The 17,347-nt window shown below is 36.5% G+C and overlaps 1 protein-coding gene across 4 annotated transcripts in view; it reads left to right on the forward strand.

Moving 5' to 3' along the window:
- The window catches only part of ROCK2 (Rho associated coiled-coil containing protein kinase 2), a 104,862-nt gene that overhangs the window by 82,266 nt on the left and 5,249 nt on the right, over positions 1 to 17,347 (forward strand). For 2 of the 4 annotated variants that reach the window (XM_054821630.1, XM_054821631.1), the window contains exons 16-32: positions 75 to 181; positions 827 to 986; positions 2,022 to 2,182; positions 2,600 to 2,784; positions 4,023 to 4,092; positions 5,470 to 5,573; positions 5,712 to 5,898; positions 6,241 to 6,334; positions 6,453 to 6,547; positions 7,218 to 7,397; positions 7,631 to 7,799; positions 8,190 to 8,366; positions 10,893 to 10,963; positions 11,951 to 12,039; positions 12,764 to 12,842; positions 13,058 to 13,319; positions 13,971 to 14,184. In XM_054821630.1, the coding sequence (XP_054677605.1) occupies positions 75 to 181; positions 827 to 986; positions 2,022 to 2,182; positions 2,600 to 2,784; positions 4,023 to 4,092; positions 5,470 to 5,573; positions 5,712 to 5,898; positions 6,241 to 6,334; positions 6,453 to 6,547; positions 7,218 to 7,397; positions 7,631 to 7,799; positions 8,190 to 8,366; positions 10,893 to 10,963; positions 11,951 to 12,039; positions 12,764 to 12,842; positions 13,058 to 13,319; positions 13,971 to 14,184 (2,404 nt within the window). The remainder of the gene's footprint in view (positions 1 to 74; positions 182 to 826; positions 987 to 2,021; positions 2,183 to 2,599; positions 2,785 to 4,022; positions 4,093 to 5,469; positions 5,574 to 5,711; positions 5,899 to 6,240; positions 6,335 to 6,452; positions 6,548 to 7,217; positions 7,398 to 7,630; positions 7,800 to 8,189; positions 8,367 to 10,892; positions 10,964 to 11,950; positions 12,040 to 12,763; positions 12,843 to 13,057; positions 13,320 to 13,970; positions 14,185 to 17,347) is intronic. The other 2 variants (XM_054821632.1, XM_054821633.1) reach the window with 1 other exon arrangement.

Consider the following 17,347-nt stretch of genomic DNA (forward strand, 5'->3'; position numbering starts at 1 on the left):
TTACCTCTGAGTAGATAAAATAGATTCTTTTTTCACACACTGCCCAGCTTCATTGATGTTTTGGTCATTTTTAGGTCGAATATCTAGCTTGGAAGAAGAAGTGAAAAATGGAAAGAGTGCATTAGCCAAACTGGAAATGGAGAAGAGACAATTGCAGGAAAAACTCACAGATTTAGAAAAGGTAACAGTACTTCTGAGTGAACGTTGGTGTTACATTCTTATGGAATTTTTAAATTTGTGCTTTTATTACTTGAGACATGGAGACAAAGTCTATGCTAAAAATAAGCCTTGTTTTCAGAGTTTATTCTTTTTCTTTGGTTTTTTTTTTAGTTATTGTTTTTGAAATATGCCAAGTGGGGAAAAAAAGACAGGATTTCCCTTAAGATCATAATACATTATACTTCTAAAGTACCTGTACTCCAATGTGTAGCTTAACAGTGCAGAAGTAACATTTAATGAATCTGATTTTTATTTTTTTTAACTCTCAATATTACCAAAAATAAAAAAGCTTCTGCTATTTTTTTCTTCAACAAATTTGTCATCGAAAGAAAGATATTGAAAAAATTCTTCAGTAAACTTAATCTTTGAGCTGCTCTTACTACAGAATGAGGGTTGTTAAGGCAGTAATTCTGTAACTGTTTGCAACTGGGGATGTCATTGTGCATTTCTGGAGCACTTTGCCATCCATAGAAAAAGAAATGAGTTCTCAATTAGAGTCTGAGCTCCCCCTTCTACTCTTAGCATACTTCCAAGCTGTTGTCCGAAATTTTGTCTTTAACCTGATGTATTTAATGTTTTATTTCAATGCAATTTTCTTCTTTAACAGGAAAAGAGCAACATGGAAATAGATATGACATATAAATTCAAAGTTATGCAGCAGAACCTTGAACAAGAAGAAGCTGAACATAAAGCCACAAAAGCACGATTAGCAGACAAAAATAAGATCTATGAATCTATAGAGGAAGCAAAATCTGAAGCCATGAAAGGTAGGTATTTGACATCACAGTTGGACTTAGGTGTAAATAGATAATATAATCTTTCAATGCTAATGGAAGCCTAAGTATAGGCTTTTTTCCTTGATTCCCGTCTTCTTTTTAAATAGAATTAGTGTCGTAAAAAGCAGTCGTAGTCCCTTTAACCCAGCAAAGCAAGGACAAAGACAAATTGATTTAGTGTCAGAGTAAAACACGTTCTCTGCACACATCACTAATTAACTTTACTGTGCTAGTGTTTTCTGAATTAATTTTTCTTAAGTTTATTTTACTAAAACTGCTTGAAACATTTTTGTTAAGAGCTGATTTGTGTTCTTACTCAGTGTACTCTGACACCTTTTTGTGTCTTCCTAAATAAAATATATGTCAGCAACTTAACAATTAAAATGTGTAGGTCAGATAGAGTTAGAAATAGCAAAGTCTTTGCTAGGCTTCCACAGTCACTGTATGTATTCTGGTGCATCTCGTGACAATTGAAATCTCTTGGAAAGAGGCATAATTACCAAATAGTTCCAGAACATGGCTCTTACTTCTGAACTAAATGACTTATCTTTATTGCAGCTACTTAAAAAGCTACCTACAGATCCTGTCCTTCCAATTGCAGAGCACTCACAAAAATTTTGAGCGTGCAGATGTTCAAAAGAAGCAAAAATGATTCAGTAATAATGGCTGAATCACTTGGCATATGAGGTTCCCAAACAGCTTCAACTCTTTAAATGATTTCAAATTATATCATGGTCAAAACAACACTTCACTAGATTTAGATGAAGTATTTTTAAAAATCTCCCCTTTTTATCTTGAAACTCAGAAGTAGGAAATAGCCATCAGTCAGGAATGTTTGCAAAAACATCATCTGGGTGTGGGTTTACTTTCAAAATTTTAATGAATCACTTTTCAGCAATCTTTCTCTTCAGCGTTAAAGGATAAACATATTGTTTATTGTTATTGTGGGACAGACCTCCTCCTCCCCTTGCTCTCCAAAGTCCCCTGGTTTACACTGACTGACTTATTAAATCTCTTACTTCACAGAAATGGAGAAGAAACTTTTGGAAGAGAGAGCTTTAAAGCAAAAAGTAGAAAATCGGTTGTTAGAAGCTGAAAAGCAGCGCTCCATGTTGGACTGTGATCTCAAACAATCACAACAGAAAATCAACGAGCTCCTTAGGCAAAAGGATATACTAAATGAAGATGTAAGGAACACTGACAAAAGGAGTCTTGAGTGGAACCTGATTTTCAATGTCCTAATATTTTTCCTGTTATAGCTATTTTTAGGAATGTTTGTGAATGAAAAGGCAACTTTTTCCTTCTCTGTATTTGGAGCTTTAAAAAAGTCTACTTTACGGAGTGTGGTTTCATTTTTCTGAAATATTTCAGCATTACTGATCTTAAAAAGCTTTTCTTCTGGAATGTAAAATGCTGTGAGATTGACATGGAAAAAATAGCTTATTTATTGTGTGCTAATGTCTTTATTCAGGAAACAGCTTTGACTTATCAAAAGGTGTGTGCATGCTGTACAAAAATGTAGAGGAAGTCAATAAGAGACACTGTTTAAATGTTACTTTCCTGTGTAGGTCTGTAAAATTCACAGGTTTCTGTTTATTTTTCAGGTAAAAAACCTGACATTGAAAATAGAGCAAGAAACACAAAAGCGCTGTCTCACTCAAAATGACCTCAAGATGCAAACACAGCAGGTTAACACCTTGAAAATGTCAGAGAAGCAGTTAAAACAGGAGAATAACCATCTTCAGGAAATCAAATTAAGTCTGGAAAAACAAAATAACGAACTCCGCAAGTACGCAGAGTTGCTCTATATTTTTTAGCAATGTTGCTGATTTGTAATTGGTTTGGAGCAAAAGCTGAGAGCAATCTTAGTTTTAAAAACTTGCTTCACAGAATATGCTGTTCTACAGTGCAAAACTTAATTGTTTAAAATAATTTACAGTGACTTTAGTTGAGATTTGTCGTAGAGGTTCAGCAATATATAGATTTGTAGTAAAAGATGTTTCTTATCCTGAAAATCTTAAAAAAACCCAGCTTAAACACAAGAGCATGAGGACTTCAGAGAAACACTTATTTAACAGAAAGTCTAGGTTGTTTGTTTTTTTTTTTTTAAATTATGTAGGACTTCAGTGAAGAGGAAAGTTACTAGCATTATTAGTTCAGAAGGGGGTATTAGAGTTGGAAATAAATATTAGTACAGAGCTGTGAAGCGTAGAAATGGAAATATCTAGTACTAAAGATGTTTAAACACATCTGTTGGACCTTCAGATAGGGGTTGTGTTAAATCCCAGCAGTTCTTCATGACCTTACAAGTAATATTTGCACCTGAGAATGAATGAATGAGCAAATAAATAAATAATATTTTTTAAACAGGAAGAACATTCTTGTGAATGAAAAGACAAGTTTAGCACACGTATGAGAGGAATGCCATTCTTAGCTCCTTTATGACTTCTGTGGTTTGTCGTCTTGTGCTTTATCTTTTCTGTCAGCAAGATGCGGTTATGTAGAGGGCGGCTGCATATGACGGTTGCTGTAATGTGAAACACTGGCAGAAATCTTTTCTGCTGCGTTACTTTTCTTTGTTGTGGGACTGACTAATTGACTTTCTGAGTTGTTTTAATAACAGATGAATTCAAGAAATTGTGCACGTCAAAGAATACAGACATGTTTTCACAGACTGAGCTCTAACAAACGAGAGACCCACAGCAGTCTGTCAGATAGTGACATTTTATATGGAAATAAGATTCTGTCAGTGGCGGTTTGCTTTATCAGTGTCTCTTACTGGTTAAACTATGTGATGCTGTTGGAGTTAGTGTGTTAACAGCATTAAACTGACTTATCAGTGCAGTATTCTCAGCTGCACAAGTGAAAAAGAAAGCTGGTACCCAGAGGAAGTCTCAGGTTTAATTGCCGACTGTGCTTTGGTCAGGAAATTACTGAAGAACTTACAAGTGTGAATGCTGTCTTTTCTGTGTACTGGTTTGGAATATCTCCGTGTCTTCTCTTTTAAAGTATGTTATTCCTTTCTAGGGAACGTCAGGATGCAGATGGACAAATGAAAGAGCTTCAAGACCAACTTGAAGCTGAACAGTATTTCTCGGTATGTTTTATGCTTCTTTATTTTTATACTGATCTGTTTACTAAGTACAGTGTTAGCTTTTCTTCTTCCTCCTCAGCCATCAGGTGTTTCACATCTCTAACCCAAAGCTAATTCTTTTTCTTGTGTCTGTCTTCAGTCTTGTCTGCAGTTATGTCATGCCTCTTCTTCTTGATCACTGAGCAGTGTGAAAGAGCTCATGTTAAGAAATGTCCCAGCTTTGGAAGGGAGTCCCAAACACAGTTCAGAGGGATGGAGGAGTCAAACAGCTCATTTTTCCACAGCGTTAATAATTTTCTGCATGTTTCAAGCCTTTTGCATTCAGCATCTCTTCCATGCTGCATGGAAGAGAAGAGCTGTATTCTCAGAATCACGTGGTGTGACAAAACATATGCATTTAAGGCTTGGAAGAAAATTTTTGCATTACAGTCAAACTTGGTAGAGATCTGTTGGAACATTTTGCTTTATTGTGATAAGGTACAACGGAATAAATAGGTATTGTACTTAAAAATCATCACTAGCATATGGAGGTTAATTTATATTAACAGTGCACAGCCAGCCACATGGCAGGTAGAGGCCAAAAGGCTTGTTTCAGAATTAAAGGAAACTTAAGATTTTACTGTGGTCTTCAGGTCAGTGAGGAGAAGGACTGTCTGAAGTTTTAGTAGATCAAAAAGTTGTACACACTGAAGGAGAGAAAGGGAGCATTGAGGTCAGTTGACTGCTGTGGGTGGGCCAGAGCAAGACAGGCTGTCTCGAAATCCCTGCACTAAGTCCACTTGCTGTTGACTGTCACTTTACCTGTATTCAGTCATTTGAGTTTACAGAGCAATAGAATTTTTCTTTCATTTCCTTTAGAACACTATATTTGTACTGATTTCACTAAACTTTGAATTTCAAATACTTTGCTAATCTGTTTTTCCCTTCCTCCTATACTTCTTTTTGCTCTTCACATTGGTTGCATGGATTTGTATGGTTAAAGTCTAAATTCTACATACCTACCTGTATCAGACAAAGATCTAAAATAGTAGAAAAAGAATTAATTATTTTCCTTGCTTCTGATATTTCTGATTTACTATCAAATAGTGATTTTCACATTGAGACTCTCTTTACAGTATGTTTACCAACATATAAAATGTATATCATACATCTATCTATTCACAGATATACAAGTTAAAAAAAAGAACAAAAAAGCAAAATAACCAAAACATATTTGTGAAAAATGATGACATCTAGTTAAATTTAGAGAAGACATTGCACAATTATACTCTAATTGAATAATTAAAGAATTGCATACAATGTCATCTTGTATCATTTTTTGCGTACCTTCAAGCTAGAATTTGCAAGTCATATTCTTTTCTTTCCAACTTGAAATTCTAGACTCTGTACAAGACACAAGTTCGAGAACTTAAAGAAGATTGTGAGGAAAAGACCAAACTTTGTAAAGAAATGCAGCAAAAGATACAAGAGTTACAGGATGAGAGGTAGGTTTTACTAGTTGTACTACTAATACCTAAAAGATTAGGATGCCTTTTTGTTGTTTTCTTCTTTTATTTTCTGCCCCCATACCCCCCAGTAACCTGCCGGTTTTTAAGTTAATAATATATGTCAATAATTTGCAGAGATTCCTTGGCTGCTCAGCTAGAGATTACTTTGACAAAAGCGGATTCAGAACAACTTGCACGTTCCATTGCTGAAGAGCAGTACTCTGATTTGGAAAAAGAGAAGATTATGAAAGAGCTGGAGATTAAAGAGATGATGGCTAGGCATAAACAGGAACTTACCGAGAAAGATGCCACCATAGCCTCTGTGAGTAATATGAATTGTAATTTTGGTAGAGGTTTACATGAGCTTGAGTTTTATTTGCAGTTTGAGTTATCCATTGTTGCTTAGCATACCTAGAGGCAAGTGATATACAAGTATATCTGACATTTAAAAAAATATTTATATTCTGTGAATGAATTTAAAACAAATCTCTTACCATGTCTCTTCCACGCATATCTCTGATCATTCTTTCTTCTGTGCCCATACTGCTCTTACAGCTACTCCTTTTATCCTGGTTTCACTCTGAAGCATTTCCTTCTGTCCTGTAATGCTTGTGTATGGCAAATCAGTTTTGTTACATGATCACATGTACTTTTTGTTTTGTAGTTGGAAGAAGCAAATAGGACACTAACTAGTGATGTGGCTAATCTTGCTAATGAGAAAGAAGAACTAAACAATAAACTGAAGGAAGTACAAGAACGTATGTATTCTCTGAACCAAATGTAATTTAACTTGAAACCAGTTTTGTTCTTTAATAGTACTATTTTCTTTAGTAATGAGATTTCATAGATTATTTTTTTTTAATTACCTTGCTACAGAAATTACAAAGCTAAAAGAAGAAGAAGCAAATGTAGGAAATATTAAAGCACAATTTGAGAAACAGTTGTTGAATGAAAGAACACTGAAAACCCAGGTAAGCCAATGTACCTAAATGAATGAAGAGCTGGTGTTTGTGAATCAAATAATTTTTAATATAAAACTTCCCATGGTAAACTATATGTACCATTAATGCTTTTTTCTTTTTTGCCCCTGAAACAAAATATATTGATTTTTTTTTGTTTGTTTGTTTCTACTAAGTAGACTTTCAGTTTAGTGAAACTGCATCCTCATGATTTATTATAGAGGAACTCCTAATCCAGATGCAGTCCGCCAGCAAAAATTTTCATTTCAGTCAGATGAATTCATATCTTGCTGCTTCCTGTAGTGATTTATATTACTTGGTTAGTTCCATAAAATCAGAAATATACTGTTTTAATCTGGATTGTTTTTTAGAACAAGTGGCATTTTAATCCAAAGATATATTTTGGGGCTAGCTAATGAAAATGGAAGGGAATATTTAAACGAGTAGAAGCGTTCACAGCTAATGCTTTCTTAAAATGAAACTACATCATTACCTTCCTTTCAATTTTGAGTAATACATTGAATTAAAGCAACTTTATAGTACTGGATTGCAGAGGTCTTAGTTTACAGTTAGATTAAAAGTGTCTGGTCATGGACAGGAGAGAAGCCTTTATTTCTTCACGATATAACTCTGTGTATTTATTGGTGTGGTTTTTGTCATTTTTTTTCTTTCCCGTGGGAAGGCTGTAAATAAATTGGCTGAGATCATGAATCGGAAGGGTCCGGTCAAACGTGGAGCTGACACTGATGTACGGCGGAAGGAGAAGGAAAATAGGAAACTGCATATGGAACTGAAGTCTGAACGAGAAAAGTTAACCCAAATGATGATCAAATATCAGAAGGAAATCAATGAAATGCAAGCAGTAAGATCCCTTTGCAAATATAAGCATTGATAGCATTTTCTGTAATTCTCATTGAATGGGTAGAGGCTTGAAGGTAGCGTATACAGCCTCTATTCCTAAATTTCCTATCACCAAAAGAAATACGCAGTATATACATTTCAATTGGCTGGAAAGTCTGCATTATTTTCTACTTATATTTTCTCTGAGTAACTGAGTATTGCATTAATAGCAAATCTTGTAATTTATCCTTACAGCAAATAGCAGAGGAGAGTCAGATACGGATTGAACTCCAGATGACTCTGGACAGCAAAGACAGTGACATTGAACAGCTTCGTTCACAGCTGCAGTCATTGCACATTGGTCTGGACAACAGTAGCATAGGCAGTGGACCTGGAGATGCTGAGGCAGATGATGGATTCCCTGGTATGTTAGTTTTATTAATATTTCAGCATTAATTGGGTTTATGGTAGTGTTTCACCATAGAAGCTGAAGTATTAAATTAACGCTCTGATGATTTTGTGACTTTTCATGTTCATGTGTTTCTACCACTTTATCAATGCTTTGATAGTGATCACTATCCACCTGCTAACTAAATCTGCCTGTAATCATACTTCATCTTACATTTATTTAAAGAAATTTCTTTGAAAAATTCTATTGTACCTCATTAAAACTAAATATTTTTTTCCACTTTATTGTGGTGGTTCCTTTGTAATTACTGTGTTATGTGATGAAATGTAAAACTAATACTCTCTTCTTAGAGATTCTATTTTGACTTCTCTTCTACCTTTTTCCTCCTTTATGCTTTATGTTTAGTCCATATCACTCAATCCCACACTATGGAATCCATGTCTTTTACCTACCAGCACTCTTCTACCTCTGTCAGTATTGCCACTAAGCCTTCCAGTTCTCGCATGCTTCTCGATTCTGATTCTGACTCAGAGGAAGAACCTTTGTCTTGTTCCCACAGCCCTACAGAAGTTGATAGCACAGGTGACATCCCCGAGAACTGTTTGGTTTTGTTCTTACTGTGTCCTTTTCTCTATTTCAAAACTAACACTATTAATATATTATTGACAAACAAAACAAAAACCACATCTAGCAGTAAACACACTGCAGTGGCAGTAAACATTGCCATCAAAGACATGAAAAAGTTTGAATGAACAAATAACTGGCCTGTTTTCTCTAAATGTTTGCGGATGCTTGCTGCCATTTATAAACCTACCATTTTTATTAAAGCATTGAATAAATGAGCCTTATGGCCTTGTTTTCAATGTAGCCTCTATCCAATATCTGCAGCTATCTGTATGACCCTAAGATACTGGATACCAGAAAGTCAAATCTTTGTGTTTAAGTGAAGTATGGAGACATCTAAATCCTCACCATCTAAATTTACATTATTTGCTCATAGAAGTACTTCTGAGTGTTACATTGTTTTTGCCTTGATTTGAATCTTGTATTTGATTCTTGCATAGTAAGGCAAGCAAAATTTATTCATTTTTCCAGGTATATAAAGCATATAATGAAATGATATAGCTCTGGTAAAACAGAGCTTTGTTTTACTAATTCTGTATTCATTTTATATGACTACACATACGCTGTGTTGAAAAAAAGTTCTGTTTAGTGTTGATGTCAGAGGTGGGGTTTTTAATTACATTCAAATTTGTGTATTTTACTTGAGGTTCCTTTAAAGTGTGAATGCTTTTCCACTGAAGGCAAAACTTTGTTTGGCATATTGGCATTACTTCATCAAACTAGAGTAAATAATAATGCATTATTTCCTCTATTGTCCTCATTCTCGGTTTTTTCTATGAGGCTTCTAATAAAAGAATTGCTAAGTATATACATGATTTTTTCCTTGTTAGCTGCTGTTGTAGCATCTGCATGGTTTTTACTTTTTTTCTGAAGTAAAAATCATATATAAGCTAGGACTTTTTGCTGGCATAATTGCAACAGATTTGAGGTATGATGGTTATGGTTTGTTGGGTTTTTTTCCATCCTAGTGCTCATAAGCATGTACTGTGAAAATTTTGGAATATCCTGTCCTTTCTTTGATCTGTTAGTATAGAATGGACACCAGAATTGAAGAAGTGTAATCAGAAACTCTTCATTTTGTCCAATTTCATGTGATAGTATTAGAATTTACAGAGAAAAATAGGAAAACTATTAATGCAATTTTTTTCTCACACCATTAACAAACTACGAATGCTTCCTGGATGCAGGGACAGATGTTTTGCATCAGCATTATGCGTGCTACCCTTTGTATCAGGTGTAGTTGAAAGGAACAATTTAAAGTGGCAGGTATGAGGCAAAATATACATTATAGAACTACTGTATGTATTGGTATGTACATTAAAATGTGTCATCAACAGCAATGCTCGTAGAGCAATGCATTTTGAAGACAGTGCATATCTGAATAAATAACCTTGCTTCAAGTCCCTCTAGGCAAAATGAGAATCTGTGAATATCTAATAACTATTTGTTACACTATGTTGAACATGGACAGGAGCCTCTGGATGCCCTCTGATGAGAAAGAAAATATCTTCTGCAATTTTGGAGCCTGTTTATGCGCCTTTCATGATTTCATCTTTGTTAATACTTAAGGCTTCAGTATTTTTGACTTGGAGGTTCCTCAGCAGAAACTCCTTAGAAAAATATTATTGCAATTGAATAGTTTCTCTTAATAAAACATAGGGGAAAGAAATGCTTGTATTACGTGCAGCTATAAAATATAGGGTCAAAGGCTATGTGATACTATGTATTATCAAGTACTAGGAAAGTGTAATCCTGGTGAGCTTCTGGTTACTACTGAAAACTCTATGTCAAACAACAGCTGAGCTGTTAATACTGTTGATAAATAAAATCTGATTAAGTGCTAGTGTAATATAAAATATTGCAAGTGTGTGAAAGGGCAGCTGAATTCAAGCAAGGCCTAAAGATTAGCCAAAACCGACTTATTTTGGATTAGAAAGCCTAGGAGATATAGGCAGAATTAGAAAAAAGAAAAATTTACAGAGCAAAAAAGATGAATTAGAATACTAAACTTCTGAGATTTTACCTGGTGTATAGAGGATATAGGTTATTTGTGGTGGTAGTTTGCCTGGTTTTGTCTTGAACTGGATGTTGTGTTGTCTGTACTAATATCTTCAGCCGCTGGTTTCAAAGGTAAAGGTTGATAGACATAAGCATTTTAAGTCTTGGAAAATTACTAAAGGGAATGTGTGTGCTATATTTGCAAGTTTGCTCTTCCCCTTCTTCCTTGTGCCTACTACTTTTTTGTGATTGCATTGTTGGTTATTGGCTGCATTCAGGAGTACACGATTTAATTTATTCCTGAACATGCACTGTGATAAACTTTGCAAGACCCTGTAGTTTTAAATAGTTCATGTTCTCATGTTTGCTCTGTTGCTTTATTACTGATCTTCGAATTTAAAATTTAAAATGCACAGTACTCTCAAAAATAATGTTTTGTGAATATTTATGTTCTTTAATGTATATCTTTTTTTTTTTTTTCTTCAGAATCAAGATTGGAAGGCTGGCTATCACTGCCTGTTAGAAATAACACTAAAAAATTTGGATGGGTTAAAAAGGTAAGAAAACCAGATTTATGATCTTATTTCATGTGTAGTCTGGATTTTAAACCTACTGCAGGTTTTCAACACTAATTTTTCTTTGATACATTTTCTCTCATTACTTAAATGTATAAAATTTGTTAGCTGGTATAGCTATGTCTGAGATGAGCAGGTTAAGACAATTGTAGGAGGTTGAGACACTTCTTTGCCCAGCCAGAGGTGAGAACAGCCATTCATGATCTTCAAATGCTTGTACATTAGGCCATAAGCATTCTCAGCAGTATTACGTCACTGGAATTTAGCAGAGTCTGGAAGCAGATGCCCTTGACAAATCCTTTATTTAGGAGATAAAACTAACAACTACTCATCTGCGTTGTGCAGCCTTCACTCGTTTACTGCTTTTCAGTAACCTTTTTGATGGGTCTTTGCCCAAAGAGTAACATACACATTTTCATACCAGTTCACTTACTGCTCAGTCAAACTGTTCATTCTGGGCAAAATTCTGGAAATAGGAAGTCTTCTAGGTAACTAACTTTTTTATGAATTTTGCTAGCAATGCTGGTAGGTATAACAAGGATCTTTGTGAGTATGATCCCTCTTAGTTGTGAACTGCACATGTAAAATAGGCATCATGAGATGACAATTACTCTTACTACCAGTCCAAGGGAAAATTAAATCAATAAAATAGAAATTAAAAACTTTTTTCTTACTTTCTTCCAGACTTTCATTTTTATCTCTTCATAGATACTTAAATCTGTTTAGATATCAAATAATCTGATAACATAAATTGATTTATCAGGTAATCAGAATTTTGTTTGTCGTGCAGTGAATTTATTGGCAAATCGTGGACTCAGCATACAGTACTACTGTTGTCCATTTAGCTACCATTTAATAAAATTGTAGAAAAATATTGCTGTGGCATCTGTGGTACTTGTTGTGGTATGTTTGACATCACTGATGAGCTGGATTAAAATATATATGTTATCCTTTTCTGCTTCCTAACAGTATGTAATTGTAAGCAGTAAGAAGATCCTGTTCTATGACAGTGAACAAGATAAAGAACAATCTAATCCCTATATGGTATTAGATATAGAGTAAGTATTATCTTGTGAGATTCCTTCTGATTTGTAGGTGTACTTTGATGGAAGGACTTTGACAAAAGGCCTTTTGAGGTCCAGTCTGGGAGCACAGCATCGAATGGGGCTTACTTTTGTAACATGAACTGCCAAGCTGGGACCTTAGGTATCTGTTGGGATGAAGAATGGTGCTTGCTGTAAGCAGTGGTGCAGCAGAAGCGTGGTGCTCAGTCTGATCCAGGGAACTCCGTTGAGCTCTGATGTCTGAACTGCCGCCACTAGCTCAGCTAGACCTACCTCACTTACACGTTGTAGCAAAATACATTAAGAAAATTGTAGCAGAGAGGCTGTAATTTTCAGTGTTTGTACATTTTCACTTGCAATATGTCCTTACAGGTGGGTTGTATAGTTAATTAAATGCAGAATGTGGATATTCAGAGGTTGGAGCGTGGGGAGAGGATTGTGTTCAACAGCTACCGGCAGTCATTAAAGTCACATGATACTGGTTTTTCAGTGCTGTGATGTTTTTCACAATTGTAGCTGGATACTTGTAACTTCTTTTTATTTAGGGTTTTTGGAAGTTCATGTGCAGGATTGAAAGATTGGACTTTAATCAAGCGATTAGAAATCTGACAAATCTTTAATGGCTCTAACTCTTATTTTGTATCCTAACAATCTGTCAATTGAAATTTATCATTTTGGCAATATTAATTTTTCTTCTTCTTGAAATAATTTCCTATAGCAAACTCTTCCATGTCCGACCAGTCACTCAGACTGATGTGTACAGAGCAGATTCCAAGGAAATTCCTAGGATATTCCAGGTATTCAGTAATAAATTAATGTTTCTAGTGTAACAAGCATGGTATTTCACACATTGTCAAAAATGTTTCCATAACTTTGTCTAATGAAATATTTACTAAAACATTCTTGAAAAAAATGGATTCCAGTCTAATTCTTCAGTCTTTCTACTTAGATAATTTCTCTGAATTTACATTTTTCATCTAGGAGTACTGAGATTATTTTGCTTTGATTCTAGATTTTATATGCTAATGAAGGAGAAAGCAAAAAGGAACAGGAATTTCCTGTGGAGCCCATGGGAGAGAAGTCAAATTACATTTGTCACAAAGGACATGAGTTTATACCTACTCTTTATCACTTCCCAACCAATTGTGAAGCTTGTATGAAGCCACTGTGGCATATGTTTAAACCTCCTCCTGCTCTAGAATGTCGCCGTTGCCATATCAAATGTCACAAAGATCACATGGATAAAAAAGAAGAGATTATAGCACCTTGCAAAGGTAAATCGCAAGTATTTGAATATGCATATAGTCGCTGGAGTCACAAGGGGTTCTAATAGATCAGAGGATTCTAGTAATGGTCTGACACCAACTAAACATAAACAAAGAGGTGGGTTTGTCCTTTATTTGTACGTAGCCATCAGAACCTTTGTAAGGGTATCTACGTGAGGATCTGCTCACTGCTGTGAGTTAACGGCCTGTGGCCAATATACGTACATACTGTGGAGCTGTCAGCCTCATGCAGTAAAGTGTGGTAGTTGTAAGACTGCTCACCCTGTGTGTTGTGCCACGTTGCTGTGTGAAATGATAGTGCTAGCACGTGTTATGAAATAGATGACATTCAGTAAGTTTACTCCTTGTGACTCAGGTTACATAGTTTCTTGCTCTCAAGGCACACCTCTTTGCCCTTTCTGTGCGTCTGTGTATCTTCCACAGTACTAAATTGTTAACCTCTAAATGTAAGGAGGCACTGTCAGCAGCTGGGAAGCATAAGGTTTGGCAAAATCTGGTTCACTTTGCTTTTGGTTTCTCTGGTGATTTAACTTTGTGTTAACTGTGACAGTATGGTAATCTGACAACTAATTTTTTGATGTGGGGACATGTTTAGAATGGTAACGATACTAATTTTTATTTTAAAAATTCTTACCACAGTGTACTACGATATTTCAACGGCAAAGAATCTACTACTGTTAGCTAATTCTACAGAAGAACAGCAAAAATGGGTGAGCCGACTGGTGAAAAAAATACCTAAGAAGCCTCCAGCACCAGACCCCTTCGCTCGATCTTCTCCCAGAACTTCCATGAAGGTACAGCCAAACCAGTCCATCAGACGACCAAGTCGACAGCTTCCTCCAAACAAACCAAGGTGACACAAGGGCTGCTATTTAATTTATTCTTTTAAACATTTGACTGCAATTAATGTCCTATATGGTGATAAGGATAATTGACGACAAATGTTGTTGACTACATGTGATCTAGCATGTCATCTTCTATAAACCTCAGTTAAGTTATAAGAAGAGCCGCTATGTTTGTTCTTTTGTTTAAAGGGCCTCACATTAGCTGTTAGTTAAACCTATCATACTGAAAATGTACCTTATTCCTCTTACGTGTAATAGGCAGAACTTGTAGCATCGTCTGTAACCTAATAGTTCCTGTGAGCTGGCAGTGAGTAGGGAAAATGGGGTTTAACTAGGCAGAATCAGTGAGAGGGGTGTGAATATTTAAAAAAAGAAAAAATTTTTAAAAGTTTAACAGTTTTCAAGATGGCCACTAATGTACCTGATTTGCAATGAAGTTAGGTGTTTGTGGTTCTAATGAACCTTGGAGAGAATTAGGTACCTTCAAAAAGCCATCTAGAAGGCCTCAGTCGTGTTTCTTATTGCTTGGTTTTGAGGCATGTGTTTGAATTCCTGCCCTGCTCTAAGGTTAGATACCTGATTGCAGATTTGTATGTTAATGAGTCTTTCATCTGACCAAATGTGTATATCCGTGTCTGACTCCATTTACAGTTGATGCTTTTAGGATTCATGTCTTCCTAGTGTAGAAAAGGAGCATACAGCATGCTCTTGGACATCTGCAGTGAAAAGGTAGTTCAGATGAATCTCACTTTTGCATCTGTCTGTGGGGGTTCCACAGCGTGGAGCCCATTGCTGCAGTGGTAAGCACCTGAGCATCACTTGTGGTTTTTGAAAGAGAGCAGGAAGATGGGAGGGGCAGGGGTCACCATTTGGTCAAGTAGCTGGAGCACTTACCAAAGGGTGAAAGAATTGGTTTCAATTCCTTATTCAGCCTAGAATGACTCACGCTCCTGTCTCATGATTCCTGAAAGAATAGTCTTATCAAGTTCGTCTGATTTGGGAACAAAAATGTCCATACAAAAAACCAGTAGTCTAGTACTGGATCAGTTTTAAGGAGCAAAATCCTATTCTGTATTGTGGAAGTGATAACATTCTGCAGGTAGTGCTTATGTGATTGCACAGGACAGAATTTCTGGGGTTTTCCAGTTGCTTTTTTCATCACCTAGACTACGAGCTCATACTTGGTTACATCGGTCCCCGGTTGTTGACAGCCTGTGAAAAGTTTGGTTTGACTTGTTTTGTTTGTTGCAGTATTCCAGCAGCACTGGACAGTTCAGCAAAGGCTTAACATTTTTCCCCAGCGAGATAATTTGGCAGTGGGTAGAGTCTCGCTTTCCTTGTTTCTGGGACCAGACTGCCACCAGTACCTAAGCTGCCTGGTTGAAAACTGGGTTGGGTGAGTCGCCTGAGTTACAGTGGGGAATGCAGTGTAACCGTGCTCTTACTGTGATGCTGCTGTTATCTCCAAATGGCCTTCTGCTACGAGGAGTTAGATCTTAAAAAAATATAGGTATTTTAATGTGTGGAAATGCATAGTGAAAGGACTGAAATTAAATTAATTTCACTTCCCTCCTAACTTCCATACAGTCTAATTTTTGGTGATTTACTTTACATATTTAAAAGAAAGTCAGGGCTCATGATTTGAATTTTAAATTTTTAGATCTTTTTTTTTTTTTAATAACCATGAAGGTAAAAAGGTTTTTTTTTTTTAATCACTGCTTTTCAGGGACCAATTTGGAAGAGTTTCTTTGTGCAAAACTAACCAAAATTTTGATTGAAGCGTGAATCAAGGAAACATTCATGGCAACTTGGGGGACAAGTAGAATGCTTTTCTTCTGCATAGTGTTTACTATTCAGTAGTGTTATTCTGTTTCTTACTGTTGACATATAAAGGGTATATTATAAATTCTGATTCTTTTTCCACAGCTATTCTTAGGTGTTCTGAAATAATTTTTCTCCTTCTAACACCCTTCTTTCAATCTTCATGATCTTTTCTACAAAACGCTTCTGTAACACAGTATTTACTCTTACCATTCTTTTTAGTTGTGGTCCTCCTCCACTACGAATCAGTCCTGAATGTTTTTCTTCTAGCTGTATATGTCTCTATCTGTATATTTTGTAATGGTGGGAAAAAGAGGATGATGAATATTTTTGTGTGTAAAGCATTTTATTTCTGCAGTTAAACTTTCCAAGTTAGCTTTGCAAATGTACCCAACAGATGGAAAAGTGTAGTTCTGTGAGGTCATGTCACCTATCACCTTACTAATGCAGGTCTGTCAAACCAGTGGAAATTTCTATGGATTTAAACACTTTTAATTAGAAACCACATACTTATAAATTACTGTAATTGCTATGGCCAATTTATATCTGACTGGTGCTTCTATGAGGCTTTTGTGCGAGGGCTTACCGAACGGAATAATTAATTTTCTGTTACGAACTTTTTTAAGAATGAAGATGTGGTTGCCAGGTCAGTCTGGGGACTGAGTGGCTGGAGACAAGCTGGAGATAAGCCAGCAGTGGGCCCTGGCAGCAAGGCAGGCTCTGGGACCACACCAAGAGGAGCGCAGCCAGGTGATGGAGGAAAGAGATTATCCCCCTCTGTTCACTCCTCAGTCTGCAGCGAGATACTGCCTGCACGCTCAGGCCCACAAATTCAAACCAGACATCGACAAACTGGGGAAAGTCTTGGAGAAGCCACTGGGATGGTCAGAACAGAAGCTTGAGGGAGCTGGGCTTGTTCAACCTGGATGAAGGACATCTCCAGAGGGGTGTAATAGCAGCCTGCCCCTGCCTTTGGAGAGAGTATCAAGGAGATGGAGCCAGGCTCTCCAGTGCTGCCTGATGGGAGGGTGAGAGACAAGGGCCTCAGCTGAACCAAGAGACATTCCAACTGGATAGAAGGAAAAGCCAACACAGACAGCTGGTGCATGCTGGTGATGTGAGGCTGGTCAGGCTCCATCCCTGGAGGCTTTCAAGACCTGCAGGACAAAGCCTTGAGCAGCCTGTGCTGGCCTTGTAGCTAACCCTGCTTTGAGCAGGAGGTTGGGCTAGAGACCTCCCTGAGGTCTTCCGACCTGCACGGTCCTATAAATGCTGTCCCTGCTAGGACTTTAACACAGTGATTGTTTCTCCAAGGTTTTCATGGCTGTTGGTCTTTGTGATGATTTAAGA

The sequence above is a fragment of the Grus americana genome, chromosome 3 (assembly GCF_028858705.1).
Source record: "Grus americana isolate bGruAme1 chromosome 3, bGruAme1.mat, whole genome shotgun sequence".
In the NCBI taxonomy this organism is placed as follows: domain Eukaryota; kingdom Metazoa; phylum Chordata; class Aves; order Gruiformes; family Gruidae; genus Grus; species Grus americana.